General features: G+C 40.4%; 2 protein-coding genes across 2 annotated transcripts in view; both read left to right on the forward strand.

The window, feature by feature from the left end:
• Window positions 1-5,445, forward strand: rbm8a (RNA binding motif protein 8A). Its single transcript, XM_022190458.2, has 6 exons — window positions 1-143; window positions 790-849; window positions 1,051-1,128; window positions 2,138-2,274; window positions 4,575-4,711; window positions 4,991-5,445. Exons 1-6 carry the CDS (start codon window positions 77-79, stop codon window positions 5,037-5,039), a joined length of 528 nt encoding a protein of 175 aa, XP_022046150.1. The 5' UTR covers window positions 1-76; the 3' UTR covers window positions 5,040-5,445.
• A 348-nt stretch (window positions 5,446-5,793) lies between these two features.
• The window catches only part of otud7b (OTU deubiquitinase 7B), a 36,648-nt gene continuing 21,801 nt past the window's right edge, over window positions 5,794-20,640 (forward strand). Inside the window, 1 exon segment of the mRNA XM_022190461.2 lies at window positions 5,794-6,000. The gene's annotated coding sequence lies outside the window, so the exon portion shown is untranslated.

Below are 20,640 nucleotides of genomic sequence, written 5' to 3' on the forward strand. Positions count from 1 at the left end.
CCTGGCAACATCCGCAGCCTCAGCGCTCTTTTTACGTCCGCACGTTGCGCCGCTCAGCTACAAACACAGAGACATCATGGCGGACGTGTTGGACCTTCACGAAGCGGGAGGCGAGGACTTTCCTATGGATGAGGATGGCGATGGTAAGAATCGTTTTTGCACAGGTAGTGTCAGGTGATCGATAACCTCTGCGTTGAAATAAGCAGAAAATTTGAAGTGTCTGTCACATTATAAACTGAAATGCAACAACAGCGGCGACTGCGTGGTTATAGGCCCGAGAGATGCTAACAAGCTAATGCTAGGCTAATATGGCTGTGGCTGCTAATATGGTTTGTTCATTGAATCGCCCAATGCAAGTTAGCTAAGTTAGCTATGGTTATTGAAACCTATAATATCCAGCGTTCACAATACTTCAGTCGGTGAAAATGTGGCTTTAAATATGTTTAAAAGCTGAAGTAACTGGTCAGTACTCACATTAAGTATCACTTAAACCGCACTCTGTATATTATTAGCGACTACTAACGCGCTAATTCACTGCTAATATAGCAAGCCACTGTTTTTAGTTGTCAGGACTGCACTGAGCGCACAAGTCGTATTTATTTTAACCAGTTTGAGGTATCACTGGATTAATGTAATGAGGGCATTACATCTACCCATTGAGCTGAAATTGGATAAATGGAGCAACGTAAGCTTGCTAGTTGGGAAACTTTACAGGCTGTACGGACGCAGGGAAGTGAGAAGTTACAGCAGCATGCTCAGGCTTTGACTTGTTGATTTCTGCTTCTTCAGAGAGCATCCACAAGCTGAAGGAGAAAGCCAAGAAGAGGAAAGGGCGAGGCTTTGGTTCAGGTGAGCTACCACTGCTGTGTTGTTGGTTCATGCAATCTTCCATTTAGGCCAGAGTGAAACTGTCGACCATTCTATTGAATAATATTCTTATTCAGAAAATGTTATTTCTGATACATATTGCTGTGGTTTGAGATCTAATCTCTCACCTTAGCTTTGTAACAGAAAGTACTGTTTCATATTTTTCTATCTTGATATATCCAGAGGAAGGAGCCAGGTCCAGAACCAAAGAGGACTATGATACAGTGGAGCAAGATGGGGATGAGCCAGGACCTCAGAGGTGTAAGTTCCTCACTTTATACCGAAGATATAAAGTCTCAGTTATATCTGTATCCATTTGTTAATTATGTTAGTTAGTTATTAAGTTATAGTCGTGTGGAAATGTTTGGGTACACCTGGGCTTACTACATATTTTGTTTGTTATTGAATTGAATGGAAGTTAATATAACCTCTGCAACAAACACTCTTTCTTCAAGGAGACTTAAATATCTGAGATAGTCATCAGGCTCTCTAATCATCATCAGATGACAGGAAAAGCACACGTGCAAACTACATTGCATTTTGTTGAGCCAGCTTCAGGGCTGTTGCATTGTGTATTCTGAGTCACTGGCATGACTTTAGCCTAGTTTATATTCCTAAGTCAGATCGGCAGCTGTGGACACCACTGGCTCATTGTTGTTCCAATTTCGGTCGGTGTTTTTGTGTTCTGTACATTCACACTACTGTTGAGCATGTACATCAGTGCACTTGTAGTGTAGTTGCAGTGCAGTCACAAATTTTGGACTGCACATCGTTGTCCACAGAGGATTTGCACAGGCTCGGGCAAATGGCAGAAATTTCTTTATTCTGACCCTCATGCACTTGCAGATGTGGAAAGTATAATAGCCTTACTGGGATTCTTAAATAAGATCTATTTATTTCTACATAAGGAGTCTGTTAAGGCTGAAAGTTATTGAAGTTCTGAGACTTCACAAGCAGTTGGGTGGCCAATTTTTACACTGGAGTTACATTTTCCTTCTAGTTTTTCCATCTTCTTGAGTTCATGAAACTGAATTTAGTAGTATAACAACATCTAAAGAAAAACAGTTTTAATGTTGGTTGTAGGGACTGCATTTTCTACTTTATCTACTTTTAAATCAATATAGTATTTAATATACCCACAAGGTCTTTAATAAATGCCGCGTAAGTGCGTGAGAGGCACAAACTTGAGATCAGTAAGTTTAATTTTGGTTACTAGTTTAAAGTGCCGTTTGGTTCACTGTTTGATCTTTGATGCCTTTTGTTGCTGCAGCTGTCGAGGGATGGATCCTGTTTGTGACAGGAGTACATGAAGAGGCCACAGAGGAAGACATCCATGACAAGTTCTCAGAGTTTGGAGAAATCAAGAATCTGCATCTCAACCTTGATCGTAGAACAGGCTACCTCAAGGTACAACAAATATCCATATGCTAAAAGTAAAACTGCAACAACTGCCGGATTAGTTGTCGATTGTTAGATTCATTGGCAACTATTTTGATAATTGATTAAATTGTTTTGATTAATTTCGGTAATTTTTAAAGGAGTATAAAAAAGTCTAAATTCACAGGTACCAGCTTAAATGTGAATATTTCTTTTCTCCCTCTGTGACATTAAACTGACTATCTTTGGGTTTCAGACAAAATAAGACATTTGAAGACATAATGTTGGGCTTTAGAAGACGTTGATTGATTCTGTTCATCAATTTATATATCAAACAACTGATTATTTCAGAAAATAGTCAACAAAATTGACAATGGTGACAATTCACAATTGTAAAGCAATTTTAGAGAAATATTTTTATTACACTTTAGTATTTTAAAAAAATGGTGCACTGCTTTCACTCACATGTTCTGCTACATTCCTGATAATGTACAAATCTTTGCGTTAAGATAAGACTGAATAGTTTTCACCTGTATTCAGTGCTTCTGCTAGAGACAAATATTAATAAAATTGTTCCCATAAAACCCCACATATAGGCAAGAGTAAACATAAGCTACATGAATGTGCGCTGTTAAGCCTCTAGTCTTCCAAAAAAGTTACGACAGGGCAGCAGCTCATGCAGGTACAGTACCATAAGTTACCTCAGTATGAAAAAAGACTTTCTAATGTTTGTTTACACAATTTGAAATAAAGTGATTTTTATCTACATGGGCGATTTTCTGTCAGAGGAGTATTTTAAGCTTAGGTTTTACAGTTGATAATGTTTATTTCTGGGACGGTGAAATTATGATCATGATTAGTGTTCAAATAATTTTACAGCCCTAGACAGATGAAAATATTTCTGCATCAGCGTTACAGGTACCCACTTGTGCAGTGCAGATTTTCATTTGCAAAAAGTGCTGTGTGGTAAAAACAAATTAGTTCCAACATCATGAAGTGTACCTACTAGATGTTGACTGGAAAACTGGCCAGGAAATTGACATTTTTCGAATTATAGAGGCATCGAATAAATAGTTTCAACTGCATTATATTATATCTTTGTTACACTCTTCCTTTAAAGTGAATGAGATACAAGTTATGGATTTTACTAGGATGTGTCTTGTATGGATTTTGTTTCCAATGCTAATTGAAGAAGTTGAAAGTAATGAATGAATTTAGTTAGATCGTTCTCTTGCTGTTTGCACAACACTTGGCAGTATAAAATATTTGTTTGACCCTCACTGACACCACCACAACACCATCCATTTATGAGAAGTTCAAAGCCGGAACAGAATGTCATCCAGTGATGAGAATGTCTGTTTCATTTTAATGCTTGGGCTGCTTTGACACTGAGAGAATTGCCAAATGTCATGTTGACTCAATCAGAAATTTGAACAACTGCTGTCGTTGCTCTGAATCGCACTTACTGATGTTACTTAAGTGATCAATTCTAGCCAAATTGGGGAAACACAGTGCAACACATTAGTTATGTAACGTAAAATGACAAATATTTAATTTTCATCCTTCCTGTCTGTAAGAAATTACCTGAACAAAGCCAGACAGTTACTATACTCTGTGTGAAGCTGCTTTGCTTTGCTGTTACTGCTACTTGATAATGGCTGGTAAACAAATTACATTCCTCATGTTTTAACCTCTCTTCTTTTGGCCCATGATGAAGCTCAAACTGGAAAAGATACTAGCATGCAGAGATGGAAAAAGAGTTAGCAGAGATTTTGCAATAAATGTAATCTTAGAAGTGCGTTTCCTCACAGCTGTGGTGTGATTTGCAAAAGTCAACACATTGGCACGTTTTTTATTTGTTGCCCAAATACTCAACATGTGGCAACTTTTCTCTCAGGCACTAGGTGGCAGCATTGTTCAGATTATGAAGTAATAAAGACTCTTTGGCCCTAAACCTTGTCAGTCTAGCAGGGAGAATGCCCATTTTCATTACTACTGTTTGAAGATGAACATGGCTTTTCTGCACCACACACCTAACTGATAACATTTTGATTACTTCACTTTATTGTTGCATGCAATTTAGTGTTTTCACTGAATTGTACCAAAAAATGTAGTCCTAAAAAATTACATTGTTTTGTACAATTTGGTGTTCAAAATGCATTTGCCCAGTATCTCCACACTGTGATTTCAGCAGAGCTGCTTCACTTGTCAAACAAAAGACTATCTGTTTTCCATGCTTTATTGGAAATATTTTGCATTGCAAGATACTGATAAATTCCAAAGACGTGAATGCACAATAACTCACATGAGTGTCTGATTCCTGTTTCCAGGGCTATGCACTGGTGGAGTATGAGACCTACAAAGAAGCCCAGGCAGCCATGGAAGGGCTTAATGGTCAGGACCTGATGGGCCAGCCTATAAGCGTTGACTGGGGATTTGTCAGAGGGCCCCCCAAGAACAAGAGAAGGTGAGGGTGGCATGTGTATCTGTGTAGGTTTGATTGTAGTAGCAGGAACTTGTAGGGATTGTTACACTTAGTCAAACTGCAGGCTGTGAAAATATGGCAGTATGTACAGATATGGTTAGAATTTCTTAGGGATATTGCCAGTGACTTTTCCCCTTATATCACACAGCATGCAATGTTTGTAATGTTGGCAGAGTAACTATTTATGTTAACTAGAGTTCTCTTATTTTTGTATACACCCTAACACAAACAAATTTTCCTGTTGACTATGACATGGCACAGGGCTGGTGGCCGGAGACGCAGCAGAAGTCCAGACAGGAGGCGGCGTTGAGTGGAGGAGGCGTCTGTCACTATGACTAGCAGTTTAACATCTTCCATCTTCTCATCTTCTCCTAAGAAGCTAATTTTGGAATTTTTGTACCATATTTTTGAGTAACAGTTGTACGGCATCTACATGTAAGATTGCATATATTGAGATAAGGAATAACAAAAGAAATTGGTTTAACAGCACCATTTGCAGTTACTTCTAACTTAGTTATGGAGCCTTAAAAGGCAAAGATATTTGGATCTGTTAGTGAAACTACTTTTTTAGTTTCAGCACCAACTGTCAGTAGTACATGTTTATGCTTTTCATGATTCCCTCAAAATGTTGTTTTCTCAATGTTGCGTGCATTTTATTCTGATTGAGTATTTTGTTTTATATGACTTGGGGAAAATTAAACTTTTTAAAAGGTTAACTTGTGTCCTGTTGTGCTTTATTTAGCTTTGCTAATGACGTAGGGTTTACATCATCCTGGATGACCTCACCCAGGCGATGGTGACGCCCCAGCTATTTTGTCAACTCCAAAGCACCTGTCACTCTGGCCCCAGTGCCACACTCATAGGCTACTTGGACAAAACCCCTGGCCCCTTATTTTCTTCAGCCAATTGCCAAGCGACTGTTTTGTGCTCTGTCGTTCTCATTTGGTGCTTACTCTACTGGGGAACATCACTCAAAGCCCCCCAGCATGTCCATTGGCTTGTGTCGACGTCAATAAAATGTCTCCTATCTCTGATTGGGTGGATCTTGTTAGGGGCGGGATCAAATCTTCGGTTGACGTTGTTGTTGTAAGTGCTGGAGAAATTACTTTGTCGGTGATGGTCCGGTTTGGGATTTTACGTTTAGTTCTACCTACGAAGATGCTAAAAAGTTAGAAATCGGTAATTTTGGAAACGTATATGATATTTACAAGTTGGCACTCGCAGGAAAACTACATGGGACGATGATAACAACATCTGCGAGGCCGCTAAAGGTAAGCAGTAAAGGGATACTCCAGCTACTACGGTTAGCTAGTGCTAGCTGGCTGATTAGCCAGGCTCCAAGTAGCCACTTGCTAGCCAACGTTTCGGTTCGGTATACTTACTGTGATATATGCAACACTTGTTCGTAATGAGCGTTCATGCACACGTATGGCAGGGTCTAAAGCGACAATTAGATATTCTAATACATGCCAATAAAGTTAGTGGGTTGTGTGTACACGGTGCGTGAACCCCATGCGTTTGAACGCCTCAAATGCGTTTATGTAAGCATGTGTATTGTTCGTTGATATTTTGTTTCAAAGAATAGTCATAGCCATAGTAGCTGGGTCAGAGTCAACACTGGGGACAAGTCATCATCAAAACCATTTAACTGGCGAACATGATTGGTTGCTGAACGTTGCATTGGCTTTATAAGCTGTCAGAAATAGAGCAGTTTAAAGGTTAACATCAGCTCTATGTTTCCCTTTGATATATGCATTTGCGTTTAGAATTAACCTAAATTTCACCAGGTAGCTTTCTAAGTGCTGGCAGTCACGAGCCAGATTACGAGAGCCTGTTTTTTACTTAAGGTGCATGTGTGATGTAACATTTACTTAAAGCATCAGCTTAGAGGAAATTGCCAGAAGTAAGTGTGTTTACACTCACACTTCCAAACCTTGCTGCCAGATATGTGAGACTGCTGCCTGAGCTGGTGGCTGGTGGCTGGGTGCAGTGCTCATTTTGAAACTAGGACTGGGGTTATTTGCCGTCATTTCCAACAACACCGCGATGAGAAAGGATTGCGTTACACTTTACCTTGAATTATTCAGGTCTAGCATTTGTGGACTCTTTTGTTTGCAGGGACACCAGGACAGACAGTCAACATAAAAAGTAGGACACAGTTCTTTGCTGCACTTGTCCTGCTTATGTTGTTAAAAAGCACAATCTGCTGGAAACACACGCTCCAGTAAATAGGTTCATGGAACTTTTAGAAGCAAGATATTGTATAGTAGGAAAAAGAAATGGATGCAGCCCCCCTCCTCCACCTGCACTCACACTTTCCAGTGGCCATGCAGGATGATGCTGGACACACAAACAGCTGACTGAAACAGTTACTTCAGTAGCAGTGTGGAAACTTGGAGAAAAAAAAAAACTGGCATCGTGATATTCGTCTGTTGTACAAGATACTTTTTCTTTACACACCATTGCATCTCTTTGGATAATCAATTTATAAAAACTGCCTGTCAGTTCCTGGAGCTCCCAGCAATTTTCATACCCTGATGCACAGTCTCTGTGAGGTTGCACTGTCAGGCTTCATTATGCAAGTCCTCAACACTTCAAGGAACATATTATATTGATGCATACAGCTGCACACTGAGCACCTAGGGCAAGTATATTAAGTAGAGTGTAGCATCCGTCCCTATGCAATTCAGATTCCAGACTGGAAGAGTGTAAACGGAAAAATATCACTAGATAAAGACGGATCATTTTACCGCTCAAGAACAGCAGAGTGTAAGCACAGTGTTAAGAGCCAGTTGTTAAATGACTGTTGGTGCACAAAACAGGAATGAGATAAATTCATTCACAGCCTGCCTCCAATGACACAGAGTAAAACGGAGTAGTTTCCCTGCCGTTGCTTACCGAATTGCTGCAATTTGATTGTTATTGAGCCAAATGTAAATTAGTGTCTTGTAATTTCCAGTGTATCATACAGTGATTTCTAACAATATTCAAATGAGCTGTGGTAAACAATTCAAAGTAACCTCAATTGAAAGTGACACAGATGAGATGGCATGGTTGATGAAAACAATGAAATGTGCTCACCCTAATCCTGAATGATAAACAAGAGGTAGACATTTGTTGTGCCTGTGTAAAAGCATTTGTCATGGAGCTGGCATCCTCAAGTTGCAAGACTTGTTGTTGATAGGATTAGTTGTAGACTGCTTTGCTATGAAACATTACAAGGAGGGTAGAGCAGCCATAAGCTAGTTTTAGTTTGAATGTAGAGTTTCACAAAGAAGACACTGACTTTAACTTGCTTATCTTTCCAGTGGGAAATGCATATGATCTGGAGTAATACTTTACTAGAGGTTTGTGTTATACATAGTGACTATCTTTCATTCCTGTAATGCCTTTAACCTACAGTTTTTGTGCTGGACATCTGTGGCTGTTTTGGCTGCCTTGGTGAATATAGTGTTTCACAAGGTAGCCATGCTGCTTCAGCAACACTCAGGGTATGAAAATTTAAATTTGTCTCTTGCTGGGTTCCCCCAAACAGCTGCTCACTATCTGCATGTGTGTGTGTGTGTGTGTGTGTGTGTGTGTGTGTGTGTGTGTGTATGTGTGTCGGGGATCCAGTGTCAGTTACAGTTACAGAGCCAGGCCCATTTGGCCATGGAGCTATTCCCACAGGATCTCTAAAACATGGTCAGATTAATAAGTAAGTAGCTGAGTGCTTCTTGAGGTTAGTAGGACAAATACATGACTTTTGTGTCAAGTGTATATGTTCCAGTCAATTTGCAGGCTCTAACAGGCAGGAAGGCATGAGGCAGTTGTAGAACCTGCTTGTTTTATGGTGCTGTGCAGATTTCATTATTGTCACAATGAAAAAACATGACACATCATAAAACCCACATCCCGACAGCCATGCAGCTGTGTCCTTATCTCAGAGCAGCACACTTCATTAAGACAGGAACAGATGTGATACGAAAGAGAAAACTACCTTAGTCCCTACACTGCTACAGTGAGACAGGAATCAATAGGTGGCTTGTCTCACAGAGGTCTCTGTGTCCAGACAGCAACTCATACAACTCTTTGGAGCCCCACCCTCTCCAGCATGGCTGGTTTCCTGCCAGTCTTGTGACACAGCACCCAGCTATTGCCCTGGGCAGTTTGTGCCAGGGTGGAGAAACGTGGAGCTGAGGCATCTACCTGGTTGCCAGCAGCTGCTGACTTCGAACAGCAGGCTGTGAACAGTAGGCCTATGCTGAATACTTTGGGATTACGTTGCGATAACTCACACAGTTGTTATACAATAGAAGCGACTGCAGAGTAGGGCGGAACATTATATGAGGGAAGATGTAGCCTTGTGGTGCCAGCCTAGCAGCCATAATCCAATACAGCATGAGTTGCCACTCCCATAAGAGAAGCTATGGTAACGAGAGCTTGCTGTATCAGTTACTTTCTGCACTTCACCTTTTCCTCCCCTACATACAGCACAGAGTGGCGAATTGATGATGATTGCGCTTGGCACCTAACTGGAACCTAACAGTTCTATCTGCTCTGTGAGATACAGCTTTTGAAATAATATATCTACCTCATTAAAAAATTACATTTAAGTTTTATGAAGATTATATTGGCTTGAAAGCCAGTATGCAGTTCTTGTCAACAACCGTTGTGTTCGTCACATCCCTGCTGGTGAGTGCTGTTGCTTTGTTCAATACTGTTTGCTTTAGCGTACATTATCACAAATATAATGTGTCTGATGTTTTTTAATAATTTCAGGGGACTTTGATAGATGATTCTGCAGTAAAGATTGGCCTTAGAATACAATCAAGATACTTCAGGGCAGTTTGGAGATTATGACATGTATGATAACATGATTCTTTTCGGTTGGTTGAGCACCAGAAAAAGCTGTTGTGCTTTCCTTGTGTCATTATCTGTTTTGTTAGCAATGCTACTTTGCTTTTAGTGATACATGTTGTTGGTAAATAAGTCATAATGTCTCCGTGTCATTGAAAACAGGATATTAGGGCTGCATAATTAATTGAATATAGTCATGCTTTCAGGTTCACACAATTAAATACTGACAAACTGACGTTTAAAATGCTTCGCTCAGAGAAAATAGGCTGTGCAGGTCAAATAACTTGCTTTCATTTTGGGTAAATCAGACATTAAAACACTGCATTTCATTGTTCTTAAAGTTATTTTTGATCAGACAGCTGTTGGAGTAACTGCAGTAACTGAATCCAGACTGAGGCCTTCTCTTTTTAGGTGACATCAGTAAATTGAAGGTATGAGGTCCTTTGGGTACAATTTGATTGACATTTTGTCTGTAGAAGATGCACTAAATTCAGGTGAAGATTTTTCGGAGTTTTATTTTGATGAAAAGAAATGTAGCACAACATGGAAGTGAAAACAGTGAAACTAAAATATTATGTCTCGAAGTCAATAATTACGATATGTAACTGGGATCTCAGTAGGGCTGCACCTAACGACGCGTCGACGAGTCGTCTGAGCACGATACGTCATCAAAAGCGGAAGTGAGCGCGCAGTGCAACAGAAATTCCCTTCCGACCAGAGCGCGGAACACAGACGAATGTCGGCACGGCATCGTGCATGTATTATGTATGCACGCTGCAGCGCGGATGTCCGCGTTCTATCGTAAACATGGATGTCAGCGTTTACTATACAGCTGTATCTAAACGTGGACATCTGCGCTGCGGCGTGCATACATAATACATGCACGATGCCGCACCGACGTTCGTCCGTGTTCCGCGCTCCAGTCGGAAGGGAATTTCTGTTGCATTGCGTGCTCACTTCCGCTTTTGATGACGTATCGTGCTCAGACGACTCATCGACGCATCGTTTGGTGCAGCACTAGATCTCAGTGCTAATTAAAATAATTGTCACAGTCAAAGTGCCCATAATCTTGCAGCTCTACAAAATATCTTCAATTTTGATCTCGTGAAACGATGCTGTTATTATCTTGAACAATCTGATATGGTTCTATGTTTGCAAAATGTTTCTTATAGCTGATAAAATAATTTAATCCAACCTAACATGATTTGAATTTGTAATAAACTGCCGAAAACATCTGGTAGAATTTGACCTGAGGCTTCAGAGGAAAGTTAAAAATTGATAACATGTCGAGGTAGCTGGTAGAGTTGATACATTCACAAACTTTGCAGAATTTCAGTCAACATTTGATTGAGGGGCAGTGTTTATTTCAAAGTACAGTGTCAGGTGAATAATGAGATTTAGCTGGACTGCCACTGTAGCCTGTGCAAGAAAAGTGCAGTTTCCTGTGCAGACTGAGGGACATCAGTCACTGCTGCCCTGCCCTGTTGATCCCGGACAGCAGGCGTAATCCCACACAGTCCTAATGAGGAGCTTGTCACCCAGGATGACATCACACAGGGAGTGACGTGAAGTCGCCCTGCTGTGTACATGGGCTGGCCTGCAGCACGTGGGGATTCACATGAGCATTAGTGCTGCCCGCCTGCAGTGATGGGTGCTTGTTTAGCCGCTGGCTTTAGACCTAACTGGGCTTGGTTGGCTTCATATTCAGGCTGACTTAGCAAGGGTAGATCTCGAATGTTTGAATCAGTCCCCTCTTATAACATGGTACTTGGAATTCAAAGATCCATTTTGTTTCCAGTTTTAAAAGCTTGTTTTGTTCCTTAGAGCAATCTTTGTTTTGCAGGAGTGGAACGAATGTACTTAATTCTAAAACAGCGCAGCCAAAGATCAAGTCAGTGTCGAAGAACTGTCTTATTTTCCTCAAGGGCTGATATGCAAATTATAGCAGTAGTCATCTCCCTCGCCTTTAAATGTGAATTATGTAACAATAAGCACACTGTTTATATGCGAAGCAAAAATGATGTTTTGGCATCATTGCCAACCCAGTGACATAAACGGTTGGTAGTATATGGACAAATTTAAGACCACATCTAGAGACCTTTTAGAAGTAGTGTTTGTCAGCTTTAGAAACAATTTAGGTGATTTTTTAAATCTGCTGAACCCTCTAGGTATTTTTAGTCACAGCAACCTTATTGTTCACTGCAATATAAAATCCCGTATCTCTATGAATACGGCATAATCATGGCTGCAGGTGGAGAGCACTCTACAATTTGTGCAGTATGCAGCAGTTATGATGACTCGCATCACTAGATATAAAAGAAAAAGCAAAGCTGAATTTTTTTTTTCTCATTTTACAAAAAAATGAACATTTGTAATCAAAATACACACATTTCCCCAAGTACCTAGAGAGGTTACCTATACTGAAAATTGTGAGTCTACACGCTACAGATATTTTACAACTTACATTTTTACAGCCTCTACAAACTTTCAGTTTTTTATTACTCTGTACAACTCCAGAGAAACATTTCACCCTACTGAATTTATCGACCAACAACTTGCCATGTATGTACTGTTTCTGAGCCACGTTGCATTTATTTTATTGATCTAGTATGATTTATTTTCCTCTGATTCTCATTTGATTGCAGACTTCCCTATCTGTTCTGCTTAAACACCGCTTACAGTTCAGCCGAATATTGCCTGAATTTTTGTCACGTAACTGTTGGTCACAGTTGAGTCAGTCATGGCTTTTCAGTTGTGTGGAGGATTGCAGAATATTTAGGTTTCTGTTCAGCTCAACTTGCCCTATGTGAAGAAGTACCACTAAACCCACCAAATGAATGCTTTGAATATTGAATTCAGTCTCAGCAGCCACTCCCATGTTTGTCTACTGCTGGGCTTGTTGAACCTAAACATCACTAAATAGAACCTGTCTGGCATTGTGAAGTAGCTCAAGGGTCTCAAAAATCAGCATATGATGCCACGTTCTAAAGAGAGTCCAGAACCGATGCAAAACAAATGCCTTTTATCAGAAATGACTTTGTCCCTAATTTTTTAACTTAAGTGTCTGGCTTTAATGAAAGAATTGATTTTTTTTTACATGTCTGATCCAAGTGGGAATCCTGTAGTATGAGCTTAATCTTCTTAATTATTACTTTTGAGTTGCTCACAATGCATATTTTGTAGTTTAGGGTTGAATTTCCCAATCCAATGCTAATAATTAGGTTGGCAGTGTTCTGATGGATGCAGAGGCTTGCATCGACAAAGGTTAAGAATCGACAAAGGTTAAAAATCGATAAAGAGGCTGCCAGGCCCAAATGCGGACTTCTCACCCACAGAGTCTGGAGTTCAGGTTGGCAGCTGTCCGGAATACTGAAACTAGCACATAATATTCATGGAGTGAAGCAGTTTATTCATCTATCTCTGTGCTGTCTTCCCACTGGATGCTCAGCAGGCTTGTTTTGGGTTTCTTTTTGTGCGCATTTCTGAAACAGTAATGCACTGATGGCAGATTAGCTTCCTCTTCCCTCCCTCACTTTGTAGATCAAATACCCTCATTACATTTTCTGCTGCTTCAGTTGTCTGTTGCACTGACACTGTGCACAATGTAATGTGGTCTCTGTGTGGAATGTGGGAATGCCACTTACAGTCCCCTGAAGCCCTCTCTGCAGCAGCCTGCTTCATGTGGCTGTTAATTAGCACTTCTTGACTGGTGACTACTGGGCCTGACTGCAGTGACATGCCCCTGGCACAGGCCAGGAACCTCTAAGGCCAACTTTCATAGACACCCTAATAAACCACCTTAATAGACTGAAAAGGAGAAAATAAGATTTATAGTTTTAGTTGGACAATGCAGATAAAATACAAGCCACAATAATTATCACTGCATTAAGTCCACATTTAACAATATTTACAGCTGTTTTTAACAGAAGTTGGCGTATTTAGGACTGCCATCTATTATTCACTGTAGACAATAAATTATTTGGTAAAAAGCCAGCACATTATGGAAAATGGCCATCACAAATTGAAGCTGAATCATAGTGACTGTATACCAGAAATCACCAGCTGCTGCATTACATTATACACAGTGTCAGTCCTGTTTGAGAGCATCGTGTCTGAGAGGAAGATACATTTTAAGGCGTATTCATTTTCCTGTGAAAAGTTGTTGCCACTGTAAGGAGTAGAGCTTGGGCCATAATATAAACTTTTGTCCTGACATTCGTTTGCAAACAAGCTTTTAGTGCACTAAAATATGAGTTTTTTGTTTGACCCTGTGGCATGCTGCGCAGTATTTTAGGGAGCTGTGGACTAAGTGAATTCAGGCATCTCTGCTACATGCTCTGCTGCATTATGACATCAGCTCTCAGACACTTTGATAAACACTTGTGCTCAAAAGCTAATACTGCCCATTTCAGTTGGCTGGACTTGGCTGTTATTAATTTGCTCCAGTGGCTATCAGCAAGAGTTCACATTTGGCTGTAGGAAACCACTGTAAAGCACTCAAATGTTTTTCCATGGTGTGCAGACATTTTGTGAAAACCAGCTCACGTTTAAAATTTCACTTTGTCACCTGAATAGTGGGGCCACATAAATAGGAAACTACATAAATACATTACATTACATAGTCTGTGCACATGGCTGGGAAAACAGGACTTGATTCTTTTCTGTAAAACAAGTGCACCTCCCTGCTGTCTATCTGCTAACTGTGGCAGCTGTGTTGATGAACTTTGCAGGATCAAGTTAGAAAAAAGATATTTGGTAGCTCCCCAGCTTAGCAAGCTACCTGTGGCTCCTACTAATGCTAAACTAGCATTTTCAAATGCTAACACAAGCTGGGAGCTGAGTGTACATCAGCAGAGACGTTGCTAATGTTCTGGTGCAACAGGACACTGACCACATGCTTCCAACAACATTAATGTGATGAAGCATATCGCCGATCAGCATATAAATACATTTTGGAGGTGGCAGGAAATATTGGCAGATTTCTTTAACTGATAAAGTTGCTGCGACCGTATTTGTGGACATCTATTCCAGCTGAGCAGCTGTTTCCAGTGGCTGAACTACAATGAACAAGTCGCTCCATCATGTAGATCAGCTGTAGGAATGATTTTAACATCAAACTGCCATGATAAAGATAAATAGTGTTGCAGGTTATTTACTGTGCAAGGTTGCAGCTCATTTGCGGCGTAACCTAGTGTGTACTTTGCTCTTCAAATTTCTAATTTAACCGAGTCAGTGTTGCAGCAAAAGTTATTTGTCATTTGGCAAACCATCCACTGTTTTCATTATTTCAACAATTGTTACCGCGGCTGACTATCGCTAATAGAAAGTTTGCATCCCTGTCACAGACATGTGATTGTCCTTGATTGAGGCATTAGTCGTTTGACAGGCTTTGTCCTCGACTGTGTTTCAGTGCTAGCTGTCAGCGTTTTAAGAACTCGGTACAGAGCAGAGTTTCTATGTTTAAACAGTGATTATGTGTGGATTATTTTTAGAGTCTGTGAAACAGGAGGTTGCTCTAACTCTGGCAACTCAGAGATTAGGTAGTGATTCTTGGTGTACTTTGGTAGCTATGCTTACACAGTTGTTATTGCTCTGGTTTAGATGCAAGCATAGACACTCAGAGCAAGCCCTCTTGTTTCTAACAGGCATTAAGGGACCCTGTCGTTATGAATAATACTAAAAATAGACCTAATTAAATGTCTTTATATTCCTTGTGTTGCATGGATTCTGTGAACTCGGCAGCTTTGAGTTCATCTCGCAGATCTTTTTGCTCACTTTATACAATCCAAACAATAAACCTCAGGTCAAATGATATGTAAGCAGATCTTGTTTTCTTCACCTTATTTTGCCTTGAGCTCTCGTGAAGATAAAAGGTGGTTCACATGGATCAAATTTGGCCGTTTCTGAGCCAGCAAATAGGGTAGGGAGGCCGTGAGAGGGAAGCTAGACTTGGCAAATTTTTGTTTGATGACTGGACAGCTTTTGGATGAGACCAGCTCCAGTGGCATGGCCTCTGAGAGGGCAGGCATGGTGTGGAATCTCTGACATCAGCTGTGTGTGCTTTCAGGCTGGTGTTGTCTTACACGTTACACACCCAGGCGCCCACAGCTGGTGGCTAAGCCTTCATCAGAGTTGAAATGTGTTTTAATTTCCTTGTAGGGAGGCTGATCTCGCCTTCCTTGCTTCATTTTTACATTCCTGACTTGTTTGTAAATACTTGTAGACCCAACACTTCTTGCAGTGTAGGCAGAGGTGAGTGGTGAAAAATAATGAATGCCCTTATTTGGGAAGAAGATAAGCAGCGCTTTCTGCAGCGACATTAGGTTTCTTAGCTCCACTAAAGACTTCATGGATTCACACAAAGAAACTGTTTTTTTTTTTTTTTTTAGCTAATGGGCTTGAAGCGGTTCACGACTTCCTATATTTTACATGTCAGCAACAGCTCTGTGGATGTTCTGTGTAACTGCAGTTTGGGGGGGGGTATTGATTTTTCTCCAATGACCAGTCTACTAGTATATTTCCTTTTGTCCAGGGAAATGGTCACATTCCAATTTACTGTATTGATTTCCTGGATATAAACCAATAGCAACTGAAAACATCAGTCCCCTCTGCTTCACTACTTGTCTAGGGAGAATTATTGAGGCAGCAGTTTAGAGTGTAAAATATTGTGTTTTCCAGTATTTTCCTTTATTATTTTATCGTGAATCTGGTTTTCTCCCTTATTATGACTGTGTTCAGTAAAAGGGATTTATTGTTTGCATCAACTTTACATTAGCTTGAGGGAGTATCTGCAATGTAATGCTTATCATATGCTTTGGCATTATGCAAGCCCTTGGAAAGTGATGTGCCTACAGTATTCCTATGATGCACTTGCCCTTGAAGATAACTGATGGTGCAGAATATGACGAAACTGGCTGAGATGTCTTCTGCTTTTTCATTACAGGCTCAGCGATTTTTTTTTTTTCTTTGAGCTGTATAGAGTAAAATTATCTGTCTTTGTCAACACAACTACAACGCTGTCAGCAAAGGAAGCATTGACCAGCCCTATAGAATAATATTACACTATACTGAGAGGATTTTGCATTGCCAGTGCTGCAGGGTCCACTGATAAGCCTTTTCTTTTTTTAACCTGTTTGCCTGTACTTCCAGTATTTCCAGTACTACTTGCAGTACTTCCTACAGCAGAGATTTATTCTGCTCAGCACCAGGGTCATTGTGCTACTCCATATGAGAGAAACTGGGAGAATTGGGTAAAGGTCTTGATTTTCCTCCATTCCTCGCCCAGGCAGTGCTCGGCCTCAGCTGTAGCTCTTGTGTTATGTAATGAGTCAGTGTAGGCTGACTGGGCTCAGTCAGTAACCAGATTACTGCACTCCACAGATAAAGACAGCTGAAGGACAGCCATCTCGCCACACCTTTGTTTTTCTTCCTCTTCTGGTTTCCGTCAGTAGTAAGGTGTTTACTGTGATTGATTGTTTGTAACAAACCCATCCTGTTGCTGGTAAATTAAAAACAGGCCTTGACTTAGTGAGAAAGTGAATTCACAAGAAAGCGATTGCTCTTTAGTGAGGAGAGTGTGCTGCACCAATCACAAATGTTTCAGCTCTTACTTAGACTGACAGCTCTGACAACAAAAGATGCTTCAGTGCATCTGTTATGTGGGCATGCAAGTGGATATGCAAGTATTTCATACAGTGCCTCTCCAAGTTTTACTTATTAACAGTCAACATGGCCTGACAAGTTCAGGATCTTTGAAGGTAATACAGCTATATGAGAGGTTGAAAAATATTCTGATTATATTTTTTGCAAATTGTTTTTATTTTAGCAATAATACAACATATATACACCTTCTTGATAGGAATCCCTAACGTCTGTTTTCTGAAGAATTTTGAAAAATCAACCTGTCTCTGTAGTATTAGGCAGTTTTCCACTGCAGGACCTGGGGCAGGGGCAAGTTGGTACCTTTGCTGTAAACAGGCATAAAAGCTGTTCTACAAAAGCAATTCTCATGGCTGGAATACACCCAGAGGTTCAGGTCAGCTTACAGTGGCCCACAAATTCCTGCAGTGGAAAATTGCCGTTTCTAAATTACTTCTGACCTAGTTAGTCATTTCTGCACAGCCATTTCTAGTTACTTATTGGCCAATATGTACTCTGATGCAAATGTATCGCCAATAATCTTTCCAATTTATTGGTCTTGCATGCAACCCTCACTTCTGCTTCCAAAGGCCGGAAGATTTCATTTTCTGTCATAGCTCTTTGGTTACACTTACCACTCCTTCTAAAACGCCAACCAGCCACATTGCCTTGCCCTGTTTGCTTACCTTATGCCCTTTATCTCATTACTCATCAGGGCTGAGAGGGTGTGTTGCATTCGCTGAGCTCACAGGAAAGGTTTATGTGATTGAACCAAAATAGAACTGACACATTTATAGGCATGGTCATTTGTCATGTCCTGACTATTAAAGGGAAACAGAACAACTCTGTCATCCTGATTTTGGTTAAGTCTCACCGCGGAGTCTGCAGATAAAACAGTTTATTCATTCAATCATTAACTATTTAGGTGTAGTATACTCCTCATATTGTTTGACCCCAGCTTCTTTTCATCTTTGTTGTAAAGGAAAGGTCATGTTTCACAGGATGAATGAAAGCTTAAAATGAAGTGGTAAATCTATCACTGTATACAGGCTATAGTCCATAGCCCTGTTTCTGTCTTTCACAGAAACCTGCCGTAGATCTAGCTTAATTTAACAGCCATGTGGAAAGGCCAGTTCTGTGAAAGGCACAACCTGTGATCCAAATGTAAATAAACTACATCGGCCCAAGTCAAAACACTGGGTTGGAAGCTGTTCTCACTCCATAATGACCGACACATATTTTAATGCAGAGAATAACACAATGGCCTGAACAATAGATTGAGTTTAAATGGTTTAAATCTGCAGTGTCCACAAATACAGAAGCAAACAGGAGTGAATTGTGCTTTATTCATGCATGTGAATTTTCCTTCCTTGCAGTTTTTGTAGCCAATAACTCGCACAATGGAGTTTAAAATTAGAAAATGTTTAGATAAGGATCCAATTTGTTTGCTCGGTGAACACCGGATCTTCTTCTTCAGTATTGTGAAAAATGCAGCGCAGGGTGTACTCTTACTTTAGGTCATGGCATAATGAGTGACCTTGTTTGAGTGACCTACACATACACATGACAAAGCATTTAGAGCAAAATCACTGTTTTCACGTAGCAGGTTTAAGGCCTAGTGTTTACAGACTGGTTTGCAGTGAGCAGATAACGGTGTTAGATGGTAATGACTTCACCCCTGGCAGAGAAAGATTTATTAGACCAACAGGGCTAAATCTTAGAACCTGTGTGTAACAGCATGTCTAATACAAGAAAGGCAGTTTAGATCTAAAAAAAAAGACAGCGACAAAATCTAAAACAGTTACAAGAGTGATGTTTTGAGTAAATTTGGAGTAATATGAATAAAATGTCCCCTAGAATATAGTTTTAATGGAATAATATAATTGGTTGCAGCCAAGTGATAATAACAGCATTTCTTGCTGCTTTTTTTGACACTAGATAACCACCCTGAATTGATATAGAAAATAAATGTGTCTTATGGAAAGTAAGGCAGATTTCTGGTACCAGGTTAGCATTTGACATCTCTCTTTATTTTTTGTTTTTTTTCTTACATATCTATGTCATCAGTTTCTTTCCTGCATCTTTAGGACCATTTTTACTTAAAGCTCGTGTCCGGAGTTTCCGTTTGTTTTCAATTTATGTATCATTGTTTAACAAAGCTTAAATGTGTTAGTCTAGTTCGATACTATAATATAATGTTAGTATGACGCGATATGAAAATTTATTCCTGAGCTCCGCCTTCCTCTCATAGACCCCCATGTTATTCCAGAAAGCGCCGGTCGCTGCCGACCAATCAAGTTCGAGCTTCAGCTTTGTTATGCTGTCAAATCAACGGTTTCGCGCACAGCAAGCAAGCCCATGCAGAGGTGGGCGAGCTACGCACTACACAACCATGCGCACATTTGTTTTGCTTGTGGAGGATCTGAGAGAGCATCAGGGCTCAGCAACTTCCAGAAAAGTTACCAATCCCACGGCTTGTCAGGCCAAGAGACTGCAGGACGTTTTTTGGCTCGGGGTGCTCGCGTCGCTCCCCGACCACGGCCTCCATAGCCCGCCTGACGGCTTCGTTTAGATGCCCGACCTCTGGAGGAAGATGTTGGGGCGTCTGGAACATACTCTTCGTCAGAGGAGTCATATAATTCTGAACTCTAGATAGAAATAAATATACAATGTAACACATATACACACGTAAATGCACTAAGTTTGATAAACAACGTCATCGAGAGGGATACACGAGTGTAATCACATATTGAAACTTTACTCGTTCGTCCTAGCAGATTCATGTTATTTTGGTATTAGGACAAGTTAGACTCAATACAGAATTCTAACGTAATTCCTTTATTATTTACTCAATGTAGAAGAGTGGAAAACAGCAAAATAGGCAAGATGCTGCAGCACTCCGGGCACTCCTCTAATGTACTGCGCGCGTGCACAAATAAAGGGGCGAAATCAGAGGGAGGGAGGGTGGGACCAACAGTGTTTTGGGAGACGCTGCGATTCAAACTCCGGACACGAGCTTTAAGTCCTATTTTCACTGCACTGCACTTATATCAGTGTTGATTATCAGGCTGCTTAAATATGAGCAGGGAATGATTTCTCTAAGATATTTTAGAGGACGCTGCAGTGCAAGGCCAGAGGAAGACATGATTCATAATGTATGGTTTTGCTGACAACATTGTGAAGCAGGTACTGAGAGGAAAAATAATTTATAGAGAGCACAGTAACCTGTTGGAAATTTAGAACAAATTGATTTTGTTTCTGTTGAAAAAGCTTCACTTCTTCAACTTTGCTAGCTTTGGCTACTGAATTTATTTTAGAGGATGTTCCAGAAGGCAAACATTTTTGGTGGAATGAACAGAATTTAGCCATGTGTTCTAGTTTGAAATAATACCTAATTTGTCCAGAATTCATCGCAGTGCTCTGAAATAGGAATG

Source organism: Acanthochromis polyacanthus, chromosome 12 (assembly GCF_021347895.1).
Source record: "Acanthochromis polyacanthus isolate Apoly-LR-REF ecotype Palm Island chromosome 12, KAUST_Apoly_ChrSc, whole genome shotgun sequence".
Lineage (NCBI taxonomy): Eukaryota > Metazoa > Chordata > Actinopteri > Pomacentridae > Acanthochromis > Acanthochromis polyacanthus.

Bases quoted from the DNA above. Each gene is read 5' to 3' on its own strand.
- rbm8a (XM_022190458.2), top strand. From the start codon at position 77: ATGGCGGACGTGTTGGACCTTCACGAAGCGGGAGGCGAGGACTTTCCT. The intron at 144-789 runs GTAAGAATCGTT...CTGCTTCTTCAG, and splicing joins TATGGATGAGGATGGCGATG to AGAGCATCCACAAGCTGAAG. The intron at 4,712-4,990 runs GTGAGGGTGGCA...GACATGGCACAG, and splicing joins CCCCCCAAGAACAAGAGAAG to GGCTGGTGGCCGGAGACGCA.